Genomic DNA, 12,479 nt, shown 5'->3' on the forward strand with positions numbered 1-12,479 from the left:
CAGGTTGCACGTTGCATGTTTAAGCTTAGGCAGCTAGCATTTGGCTTCCCGCAGCAATGAATTTTCCTCCACGATATCATCATTTCTTCACGCCACCTGACTCACTTCCCTGAAACCTTCCCTGTCACAGGCCACTCTCCTCTGTGTAAAAGCTCAGGGCTCAGCGTCCTGTCACAGGGGACAGCGAGGGTGAGCCCAGAGAGGTGAAAACCCAAGGCCTGTTAACACAGCAGGAGAGGTCCAGCCCCAGAGCCCAAAGTCTCCTGTTAAAGCAAAAGGTGGTTGCCCAAGGGCCCCAAGACACCCTCGACATCTTCCAACGTCAACCCCTGCGGTGGGCTTCAGGCTCCAACCCCTACACGGTAGGTTTCACCCCCCATCCCACCCAAATACTCAAGAAGCCAGAGCTAAGGAGAGTTCAAGTAAGGTCAGCCAAGGCCAAGCGAGCATGTTGCTGAAGAACATTACAGCTTGGGGAGGATTCCAACAGCAGGTTAAGTGAAAACATCCAAGCCTAAAATGACACATGCTGTGGGGATCTGATTTGGGGTTTCACATGTGGATGTATGCAATGTGTGTGAGTGGTGAGTGAGAGCAGGAGAGAGAAAGGGAGCCAATGTGTCAGTGGGTCTGTCCCTGTGGGCGAGTGTGTGGGGGGAGGGGGCAGGGATGGTGGTTCATAGGTGGAAGGTACTGAAATGTCACTTATCTCTGGCTAGTGGGAATTTTAAAGTTCAATATTTTTCTGAATGTTTAGAAACATCTGTAACTGTGGGTATCACTTCTCCGGTAAAACAGACATAGATGAGGCAACTTCATGGCTTCATTTCAGTTTCCCCCAGAGCCAGCCGGGCATCCACCACCTTCTCCACCATGTTGGAAAGGCCGGAGATCCTTTGAGCCACAGTCATCTTACTTCTGTCCTGAGTGGACGGTCCCCTCTGTCTCTCTACCCGGCTTTGAGGGGCAACTAACAGCAGCCCAGGAAAGAGAGTGCACAATCAGGTCCGGCCCTAAGCAACAATTTGCCTACAGCCTGGAGTCACCAGATTCTTGGGAGGCATGGTCCCACATAAATTCACATGACACATGAATGGAATCAAAATGTATGACTATATTGGGCCGCCTGGGTGGCTCAGTAGGTTAAGTGGCCGATGCTTGATTTCGGCTCAGGTCATGATCTCAGGGTCCTGAAATGGAGCTCCGCACTCAGCATGGAGTCTGCTTGAGGATTCTCTCTCCCTCTGCCCCTACCCCGACTTGTGTGCATGTGTTCTCACTCTCTCTCAAATAAATAAATAAATAAATAAATCTTAAAAAAAAAAATGTATGACTGTATCTAAACAACAGTCTCTCTGTTGTTTTATCATGTAAAATAACCGGACATGTTTTCACCAAATTGAGAGGCTCTGTTGGGACAGTCTGTCTTCAAACACAGGCTGTGTGGCACTTTGCAGAACTCTCAAGAGCCCTCAGAGCAGCGGAAATGGAAGTCAACCAGAGCAGACCTCATGAATTCAGATGTAGGATGGAGAAAACCAACCAGGGTTTCAAATGATGAGCCTTTTGATCTGTCACTCTTGTGCCCCAAAACCTGTGGGTCTCAAGGCCCTACCTGGCCTACAACCACTCTTGCCTTGACCTTTCTGTGCCTATCTCTTGTTCCTTCCTGCGTCACTGACTTTCCTGCTATTCTCCAACATGCCAACCCCGGGCTCACTTCAGGGCCTTGACATAGGCTATTGCCGCTGCTTGGAAGGCCCTTCCCCCAGACATCCCCATGGCTTCCTCTTTCACTTGCTTCAAGTCCCTGCTCAAACATCACCTCCTTGTGGGACCTTTGCACTTCCTATAACCATGTAATGGAGGTCATGATTTCCTTCCTTATTGTTCACTGTCTGTTCCCTCACCCTCAGCTGAAGGCAAGCTTCACAAGGGCCAGGGTCTTGTCTTTGTCATTTATTGATACAACCCAAGCACCTAGAAGAATGCCAGCCCTTAGCAGGTGTTCTTGAATATCGAATGGAAATAAGTCACAATGTGCAAAGTCGGTAAAGTTTCAGGCATTGATTTGCAAAAGTCAGTTTAATTCTCACTCGGCCCCTGGTTACGGCACTAAGGGACGGACAGACGGACTGAATTACTCATGGTATCAAGAGCTGGGGAATAAATTCTACAATTCTCACTTTTCCATGGGATATTTTATCTAAATGGTGTGTCTAAATATTTGTGTTTGTCTTAATGTCTAACTATGTGGTATTTGCCTAAATATTTTGTCTAAAATGGTATGTGAGAAAGGTGGGCACAGAACAAGTTTCAGAACACGCAAATTCAACAAATCACAAGCTAATCGGGTCTTTGGGACTAAAACAAGTTGGGAAACATGCTGACGTACCACTGTCTCCTCCAGCCCTTTGAGGTCCTCTCTGGCTTGTTCCCTTTTATCATTGAGCAATCTAAAAAACAAAAAGGGATCATGAACCACCAAAGGGCCATCAGAGATTTCCAGATACCATTTGCACCTATGGATGAATCAACACAACTAACCGTCTCACAGAAATAGGCTCTATTTTTACATTGGCCCAACCTAACCAGAATATTTAGGAATCGGAATCACAGAGGTAGACTTCCCTAAGACTCTGTGGGGAGGAGAGAAACAGAGGAAATATTTCAGGTGCACTCACAAGAGCTTTTCCAGTTTCATTTCCCTCTCCTGGTCCTCCACCTTCAGCTTGTTATAATCAGAACTGAGCTTCTCCTGTTCCAGTTGCAGCTTCTGATTCAAACTGAAATTGAGGGGAAAAAGCAATACATTGCACATGAGTCTGAAATTCCGAGGCACCCAGCTAAAGACATGGTTCTGTTCCAACCCCATTAGTTCTGTGCAATAAACACAGCAATTCTGGAGGATTTTGAGGGATCAGAGAACAACCTCACAGCTTCCTCCCTGCCCAAGTGAAAACTAATTTCTGGGAACATCTCAGAGGCATGAAACATAAGGCTTTGAGACTATATTTATAGTTGGCTTGTGCGAGAGCTTTGGGGGGAAAATAATGAGCTAGGAAAAGGGCTGATATTTTAAAACAGAGCACAGTCAGAAGAATTCTGCTTTGTCTGCCCTACAGACAGCACACACCCACTCAGGAAATCTTATTTGGCCATTTCACCCATCCCTTCCTCTGTGGTCCGATGATCTGGAAACATCCCCTAAGTCCAAATTCCTGGCTGACACAGGGACAGCGCCACTGTGTGAAGTCTGCAAGGAGGGGGGGTACAGAGAGAGGAAATACAAAGAAAGCCCAGGGTCTAAGGCAAAAAAAGAAACTTGCCATCTGGTTGGGGGCACTCCATCAACATTTGCATGCGGTATTCATAGAATATTTTGTATGGCCCTACCTGTGCATCCGTAAAGGAACAGATTCTACACTATCTGAAGGAAAACCCAGAGTCTGTTTGAAAGCGCAGGCCAAGGAAACTTGTCCATCTACTAACTCATTCACCAACCCTCCCTCCTTCCCTCCCCGCTGTCCCCCTCCAGTTGAACATATCGAGGGTGATTAATCAGAATAAAGAACGCAGGACATGCTTGAAGGGGAAAGAACAACATGAATAACAGCACGGGGGGTGGTCCAAAAGGAGGAGGGCAAAGACGATGCTAAGGACTCGCCTTAGGTAGGCAGTGAGCACAGAGCCCAGATCACAGCACTTACACTTTGCTTCGTTACCGTTACCGTTCTCCTCTTTCAAAATGCAAATGTGCTGTGTGAGCAGCTTGCACACAGTGAAGAGAGATTTGGATCAGTAGCCTGGAGAATTAAACTCTAACTCCAGTTTGATTCCTACGTAGCCATATGACCCTAAGAAACTCATTTAACCTTGCCTTGCTTCCCATACAGAAATCTGGCTCTTCATCTGCAGAAAGCGGGAGTGGAGGGAGGCTTTAGTCTAGATCTTGGGGATGAGGGTGGGGGTGTTAGTGGATGGAACTGTATTTCAACATAACTGGTTTTCTTCATTTTCACTCATCTTTTATTTGGGGGCATTTAAAAACATTATTCTGCAAAGAGGTTCAAAGATTGCCAAGGCACTCACTGTGCAAAAATATAAGAATCCTCAAGGAGAGGATCCAGAAGGCACTCCCCAGCTTGCTGCCTTGTTTTGACAACGAGGTGGGAAGGTCAGAGAAAAGGAGGGGAGAGGTCATTATGGAGCAGGGGTTCTTCAGTGGCTGTGACAGGATGGGAGAATGGCCCTGCGGGAGGTGATACCAGAGGCAAGCTGCAAGGGCGCCATCCTGGCAAAGCCACAGGTCCGTGAGCACAGACACGGGACCCTGAGAAGTGTGTGCATGTGACCAGGTGGCTCAGGGAGCCACTTAGGTGTTGGGGTGAGGACGCAGTAGGAGCTGACTGTCTTCTCTGGAGTATTTATTAGCCTATCAGAATCCCTGAGTCAGGACCAATGTAGGGTTTGGGTTGTTTTTGGGTTTTGGTTTTCTTTGGTATATCTTTTCCTACAGACTGTGTCTCCGCCTACAAGGGCATGTGTCTACCCAGCCGAGTCACCAACGTGACCCCGGCTCCTGGGGGGACGAGGAAGGGTGGCCGCGCCCGCCTGCCACCTGCCCCACCAGAGCCCCCAGAGGCTCAGCTCCAGATGGGAGAAGAGACATCGGAAGCTGCACGTCTAGCCCGCTGCGCACAGGGCAGAGCACAGAGCTCGCAGGGCAAGGACAGCAGCCCTCGGCTCAAAGCTGCCCTTGGCTCAAAGCTCCTTCCAGGCTGCCCCGAGAGCCATGCCCACCCCTGTGTCCCGAGAGCCCCTGGGCCGACTCACTCCCGAATCTCATCGATGATTTTCTGCTTCTCCTCGATTTCATCCCGAAGTCTGGACAGCTGCTTCTGGTGAGCTTCCCGGTGGCTCTCCATCTGCTGCTCCAGGGCCTTCTGCAAGCCAGGCCAAGAGAAATGTGTCACCGGCTCGTTGGCTCACAGCCCACACCATGACAAGCCCTGGATTGCTTCTACCTCCTACCCTATGTCCCTCGGCTGTCAAGTCCCAAAACTGGGGCCCCCAGAACCCGCCTTGCTTTACTGGCACAACAAAACCCAAAGATCTATGATAAAACCCAGCGGGCCCCTAGGAGCTAGATCAGCCCATTAATTAAAAAAAAGCTCTCCTATGACCTTCTACAGCTCACCTGAGCCACATGGCTTCTCTCGCCAGGTCAATCAGAGGGCACAGACCTCTTACTATACCCAGGTGCCCGCAGACAAGCCATGTAACCCGTGTGAGCCACACTTCCTCACCTGTGAAATTTAGGGAATTGTCCCTTCCCTGAGCACTGCACAGATTTATGGTGATATTCAGAGACCTTTCCACCGAAGCAATGTGAAACCAGGAGGAGGGCCCATCAAGGTAAGGCTGGAGCAGGCTCATGCCATGGGCACTGTTTTACCTATGGGCTTACATCCACCGGGACTTGCAGATTTGCCTAAAATGAATCAAAATTCTACACCCCCTATCTCATTTTATTCACCTAAAAATCATTTCCCAATCATTTTTCCCACATTTTCCTTCACTACTTTACATGTGACCAAAAATAAACCTCTCTATGTGTACGATGCAAATCCAAAATCTGGAGTGCTTCTTTAAAAAGGTCAAGGGGAGAGATGTTCTCTTTCATTCACAGGAAGGGCAAGCACTTCCTCAGAAGTTCAGCTCGGCAGTGTGGCCCACGCGGGGACCGGGAGGGACTGCTCCTTCCCCTCCCCCAGGAGCAGGGAGGAAGCCCGGACTAACCCAGCATGCCTACTAGCCGCGGACCTCTCAGGGCTTCTGGACACCTCCGCCCTCCTCTCAGTGCTGGACCAGGCCGCACTGTGAGAATGGCTCTGTCTGCCGGGCACCGGTCCCTCCCCCTCCCTCCTACACTGCCCCACGCGTCTCCAAAGGAGACAGATTTTCCTAGAATAAGAAAACGCAGTCCAAACGCACGCTGGGCTCCGGGGAAGGGGCGGCGTACACACCTTCATCTCCTCCGCGTCCTGCAGCCGCGTCAGATGCTCCTTCTCCTTATCCTGGAAGCTGACTTCGTGCATTTTTTCTGTTTTGAATTTTAAATGATGATTGAAGATTTAACGGGTGGGACTCACATCCAAAAGTAAACATATTTTTAAAAAAGATAAAAGACCAAAAAAAAGGAAGAAAGGCCACGGAGTGAAACATGAGCTTACATGACCAATTACGACCATGCTATCCAAGCTCGGACCTCCCGGGGGAGACTTCTGACCCACGGAGGCTGCCCACTCCAGCGGAGGGGCGGCGGGAGGGGGAGGGGTGCTGACCTGGGAGTGGGCCACTTGAGGTCAGAACTGCCCCGGCTGTGTCTGACCTTGCCCCTGGCCTTGGTGAGCAGCGCCTGAGGCGGTGTACTGTACCCTGCTTTGCAGATTAGCAAGCACTCTGTGAATGTTAGTGGCATTCGGATGCATGCCACTACTGGAGTTCCAGAAAGAACTAATTTACCTCCCATGGGTAGGCTGTTTATTCTCTAAGAATTTAGAGCAGGAAAACAAAATCTAAGGACAAGAACAAAGAAAACAGAAATATAAAATAACACTGTCCAGATTAAACAGGAAGGCCCCCATAGTTGGTGCGTGGCACACCTCCAGGGGGAGCCTGTCCCAGCCTATTCTTGACCAGGGGTATTCACTGGGCACACGGAGCAAGCAGCAGGCTGGGGCGGGGGGAGGGGGCGGCAAAATGGTTTAGAACAGTGTCACTCAAGTCATTACGCTTTCTAGCTAGTCTGTTCTACTTTATTTCAGATCTTCTCACCTCTATTTTATTTCTACTTCGTGGCACCACTGCAGAAGCCATTTACAAGAGAGAAAAGTTCTTTTCCATGTCAAGTCTTAAGGGGAGCATGCTATCTCTAACATTCATCCATTATCACATAAAGAAAACATGACAAGGTCATAGCAGGGGTAAGGATGTTCTCGATCTTTCTCAATTTGCCTTGGCATTTGAAACAAATGTATTTACTGAGAAAGTAAATTATATTATTAACATATTCCTATATTAATAAAGGAAATAAAAAAGGGTGACATCATCACCAATCCTACTCCCTATCAAAACCATTTTCATTTCAAATATTAATCTGCAGGCCTTGGAACACAAGTATCCATTGATTCCTACATCTTATAACCACAGTAAAGATAAAGTTACATATTATGATCTTTAATCTAAGGACGCCTTGTCAGCATGGCCCCACAGCCTGCACGTACTTCATCTCCAAAACAAAGCACATGTTCTGTTAACATCCCGTAGCTCGTTTAACTGCTGGACATTTAGGTGGCTTCCTTTTCTTTCCCCCACTAATACAAGGAATTTGCAATGAATATTTGAGATTTGAGGATCAAAAAGTATGACAAGTGTTATGATTATTACTATTTATTTTCAAAATGCTTTCCAAAAGGACTCTTAACAATTTTCACTGCAAGTCATGGTATGTGTCTTCCATTTCACCACAATGCGTCTGTTCTTAAATCTGTTCTGGTTTGTTTCTAGTTACCTCTCTTGAATTTTTTCTATTTATTCATATCTATTGAGTGTTTCTATGTGTCAGGCACTTCCCTAAGCAAAGGGCATCAGGAGGCTGTCCAGCAAAGGGAAGAGCTGTTTCCAAAGATGGAGGGTGCAGGTAGCCATTGGTAGAAGTTCAGACTCAATATATATTAAGAGCAGTGGGACACCATGGAAGGGTCAGAGGCACGGGATTAGGCACAAGATTGAAGGTGATTTTAGAATAGTTCCTTGGGATGCAGCACAGCGGCCGGCCTGGAGCAGGTGGGGTGAGAGCCTCCACAGATGGATGTAGCCACAACTCTTAATTAGGATTAAGGATAGTAAAAATGAAGGTGGAAATGAGCAGAAGCAGACAAGCGTCTGGCAGGTCCAATGGACAGGTCATGGGGACAGCCTGGAGGCAGGAGGTGGAAGAGAGAAGATTCTGACTCAGGCAACAGGGTGGACTGAAGGAAAGTGGGAAGAGGAGTAGATTTTAGGTGGGGGCAATCTTCTAGATATTTCTTTTTTTTAACCACCCCCCCAATTATTCCATTGTTTTCAGCAGATCTAGAAATGGTATAATCGAGCAAAACTAAACATCATGAGTTCGGCCAACTAGAGAGTATCTGATGTAGGCCAAGAGCTCAACACCTGCAAAGTAGTCGACTATTTACCTTGGGCTCGGAGCTTGGCCAGCTCTTCACTGAGCGAGTCTTGGGACTCTTCCAGCTGCCTCCTCTTCTGTTCCATGTTCTGCATGTAGTCTGTCAGGGATTTGATCTTGGCTTCATGCTTTAAATAAACAAATAGATGAGAAGGAGGCGTGAGTGACTAGCGACGGCCTTCCTGGCTTGCCTGGGGCTGTCCGATGGGAAAATGCAATAGAGGAGTTCTTGAGTCCCTTTTTCCAGTACCAGCTCCCAAATGATGCATATTCTGCCCTTGGCTTTGGATCTGTGACCACGGACTAACATGGCCCTCTGTTTCCTCCCTGTGTTCCTCTGCTTCATTCCCCACCGACCCCTCTCATCGCCATGCCCCTCCTCACCATCCGCTTAAGCGAGATGCCAAAGCCCAAGCTGGTTTTTCTCCTCGCAGAAAACAGTGTGCTGGAAAGAAAATAACTGGGCAAATGTCTAGGGCGGAGGTTTCATTCTTGGAACCGGCACCTCTGGATTCTGTCTCCAGAATCAAGTACTGTGTCTTTTCTTTTCCTCTCTCTCAAACACACCAATTCCCGTGTCTCAGAGACCTTGCATTTTACATCCCCCTCTCCCTAGGAAGCACTCCACCCTACCCACCCAGAGTCCTTATCACTCGGGTCCCAACATTTTCTTACAGCACCCAGTTCGACATGATTTATCTATTTCTTTTTACTTGTCAGCTCCATGAGGGTATGGAGTCAATGCTTAATAAATATTAGTGGAAGCAATGAATGAATGGAAGCTCATTGACTGAATAAAGACAGTGGGCCCTTTCCAGCTGATGGAAATACACTCAAGATCTACCACGTTCACATTAAGGCAGGAAAACCCTGGAGACTGAGCTCTAAGCTCATGAAATAACCTCTGGGAAATGGGACTCAGAGCAGTCATGTTATAAGCACAGCTTTTGATGAAAAGGATGATTGTAAACAAAGAAAACAGTAGCATTTTAGCTGGAAATATTTTGTCAGATTCCTTAGATCATGTCGGAAAATAAAGAGCCAAGGTTTCTTTTACTTTTGAATCCCAGGAAATAATGATTAAATACGTGGTTCTGTGTAAATGGTAACAGAGTACAAAGTAGCACCCAACAGCAAGCTATAATCCGTTGCTAACGGAGAAAGCGCTAACACAGCTTTAACATTCTAATATGCTAATATTCTTGACTCTGGTCTCATACGCCCAAAGCCAATGTCCCTGTCACACTTGGGCAGCTGGAGCCTCAGTCCTGGGCCCCACACTGTGAACACCCCACTGCGGCCATCCTCTGGCTTTACTCACTCCACTGAGCAAAGAATGCGTATGCCAAGGGGGCATGCCACAGGGAACCCATGTCCCCTTCCAGACCACACTCTGAGGACTGGAAACCCAGAAGCTCCCTACTCCAGTGGCCCTAAAGGCCACTCCCAGGGCTGGCACGGCAGCTCCTGCCATCACTTCACACAGATGAGAGCTGACAGTTACACAGCGCTATCAGTTCCCACAAAGGACAGAAGGGCCAGTGCATCCAGATGGAAAGGGAAGACAGTGGGCTGCAGACTGAGGGACCTCCATGTGTACTGTTGCCTTGGTCTCCAAGTGTTAGGGGCAGGACTAGCCAAAAGCACATGTTGTCAGCACAGGAGGTGACCTGGATTGAGGTGTAGGTACTCTGCCCTAGTGTTTATCATTTTCTCCAATTTTTTAAATTATAAAAATGTCAAATAGTAAAGCAAATGCAGAAAGAAGTGGTATGGATTTCATCCATAAACCACTCTTTCTTTTTTTTCTTAAGACTGTATTTATTTATTTGGGGCAGGGTGAGGAGCAGAGGGAGAGGGACAAGCAGACTCTGCGCTGAGCACGGATTTGATGGACCTGAATCCCACAACCCTGAGACCGTGACCTGAGCCAAAACCAGGAGTCTGACCCCTAACCGACAAGCCACCCAAGCACCCCCACCCATAAACCATGCTTAACTTAGCAACTATTCTCTGGCCTTATCTGTATGAATGCATACTGTATAAAGTTACAAGGCACAGCATAAATATAACCGAGCCTTTTCATTTTCATTTACCTTTATATAATCATACTTTCCAAATGGCTATGTTTTAGAATTTTCTTCTAAGAGCTGCAAAGGAATCTTCCGTGTAACTTAATGTCATTGGCCTATCAATAGACATTTGGGTATTTTATTTTATCATAACGTAAGTAATATTGCACTCAACATCTTCCATATAGGCTTTGCACACTCTAATCAGGAAATAAACATATAAAATAAAATTTTTGCATTTTCATTACCGATGAAAAATACCATAAATGAAATTACTGGACCAAGGTACTTACATTTTTGTGGTTTTTGATTCCCAAGGTGCTTTCCAAAAGGACTGACCAAATTATACTTTTCTCAGCAATGTATATAAATTTCACCATCCCACACCAACACTGAATAATCTTTCTGATGTGTTTTTGCTTATTACGTTGGTTATAAAATGGAAACTTGATGTGTTAATTTGCATCTGTTAGATTACCATGGTGGGAGACGAGGTGGCTGGAGCTGGTTCCATGACGACATGTTACCATGTTTGCAAGCATACCAGAATGACATACGCTTTTGTCTCTCAGTATTATTTGATACACCACTCCCTGCTGGTATCAGTTTCCTGCAAATGATTTCAGCTGTTTTAATGCCTGGTCTAAGGCTGTGAAGCAGCCCTCACGGCAACACTCCCAGAAGTCTCGAGCCCCAAACACCAAGCTCAGATATCAGTGGCAGACCAGAAACGAGGCTGCTCTTTTCCGAAACCACCCCACTAAAATGAAAACGCCATTTCAATGGGCAGAAGAGCAGCCAGACCTCACTGAGCAGACGAAATGTGCCCTGGGGCTTGAAAATCCCTTCAAGGCTTTGTGTTCACCCATGCTTTGGTTTGAATCCCAGATCTGCCTTTCACTGGTTGTAGGAGTTTGAACCGTGTATTTAATCTCTCGGAGTCTCACTTTCCTCCTCTGCAAAACAGGAATAATAATAAAACCTGCCCACCAGGATTTTTTTAAAGATCAAGTGAGATAATGCAAGTGAAGTGCTTAGTGCAGTGTGTGGAGCATTGTAGACACTCAATAAAATGCTACCTACTACTAGTGGGACCCCTGGTTGGCTCAGTCATTAAGTGTCTGCCTTCAGCTCAGGTCATGATCTCGGGGTCCTGGGATCGAGCCCCGCATCAGGCTCCCTGCTCCGCGGGGAGTCTGCTTCTCCCTCTGCCTCTGCCCCTCCCCCACTTGTGTGTGCATGCACACGCATGCTCCCTTTCTCTCAAATAAATAAAATCTTTTTAAAAAAATGATACCTGCACTATTATTAATAATAGTAGTAGCAGCAAATAGTTTGTTTTCACACATTAAATTGGACCTGTGGTAGAGATTAAAAGATGAAGGAATGTTACCTTAGCTCAAGGAGTTTTAGATTCCACCCAATCTCATCCATTCATCATAATCTCTACCTACCTACTTATGAATCCATATACAGATAGAAACATGGAGACACATCCCTTAAAAAGGGACTGAAGGTAATTCATGTAATTCACACAACAAAATCTATCTAGCCTTCAGCGTAAGCCTGGGCTCTCATTGCTTGGGGAGCCCACGGACAAGTCTCACATAAAGCGAAGTCCATCAGCTATCGCTGTCAGGCGCCATCAGACCCAGGAAGAGCACAGAGGAAGCAGATTTCAGGAGGTCAGAGGAGTGAAATGAGGGGAAAGGGGTGACCTACCTGGGAGATGAGCAGCTGACACGCTGCCAGTTCCCGCTCACTGGCACTCATCTTCCTGTTGGAGTCCATCTGGGCATTCTCCAGCTGCTTGCTGCGGTTCACCAGGGATTTGACCTCCGACTTCATCTTGCTGATGTACAGGCGGGCCATGGTGAATTCCTCCTCAATGACTCCATTCACGTCCGCCAACTGAGTACAGGAAGGAATACACTCAACTATTGCTTACAATTCCCAGAGAGTCACGGGGCCCCGAAAATCTGTCCACGGAGCCTCAAGATGTCTTTGGATTTCTGCTCAGGAATCCCTAATTATAGGACCACAAGCTGAAAATGATAGCTAAGTATTACTATATATTCACTATATAAATATAGCCCAAGTTTTCTGAAACCTCGGGTAAGATGGAATTAAAAAACCTCTACTAAATATAATCCTCAATCAGGCAGGTTTTT

The 12,479-nt window shown here is 47.0% G+C and overlaps 1 protein-coding gene across 1 annotated transcript in view; it reads right to left on the reverse strand.

Moving 5' to 3' along the window:
- Positions 1-12,479, reverse strand: part of KIF5C (kinesin family member 5C) — a 154,545-nt gene that overhangs the window by 30,584 nt on the left and 111,482 nt on the right. The window contains exons 16-21 of the mRNA XM_088021710.1: positions 12,031-12,219; positions 8,247-8,364; positions 6,030-6,106; positions 4,837-4,946; positions 2,685-2,786; positions 2,396-2,456 (exon numbers count right to left, since the gene is read on the reverse strand). Coding sequence (XP_087877836.1) covers positions 2,396-2,456; positions 2,685-2,786; positions 4,837-4,946; positions 6,030-6,106; positions 8,247-8,364; positions 12,031-12,219 — 657 coding nt within the window. The remainder of the gene's footprint in view (positions 1-2,395; positions 2,457-2,684; positions 2,787-4,836; positions 4,947-6,029; positions 6,107-8,246; positions 8,365-12,030; positions 12,220-12,479) is intronic.

The sequence above is a fragment of the Eumetopias jubatus genome, unplaced genomic scaffold, assembly GCF_037043125.1.
Source record: "Eumetopias jubatus isolate StellerSeaLion01/CBP00866 unplaced genomic scaffold, mEumJub1_p1.0 scaffold_3, whole genome shotgun sequence".
In the NCBI taxonomy this organism is placed as follows: domain Eukaryota; kingdom Metazoa; phylum Chordata; class Mammalia; order Carnivora; family Otariidae; genus Eumetopias; species Eumetopias jubatus.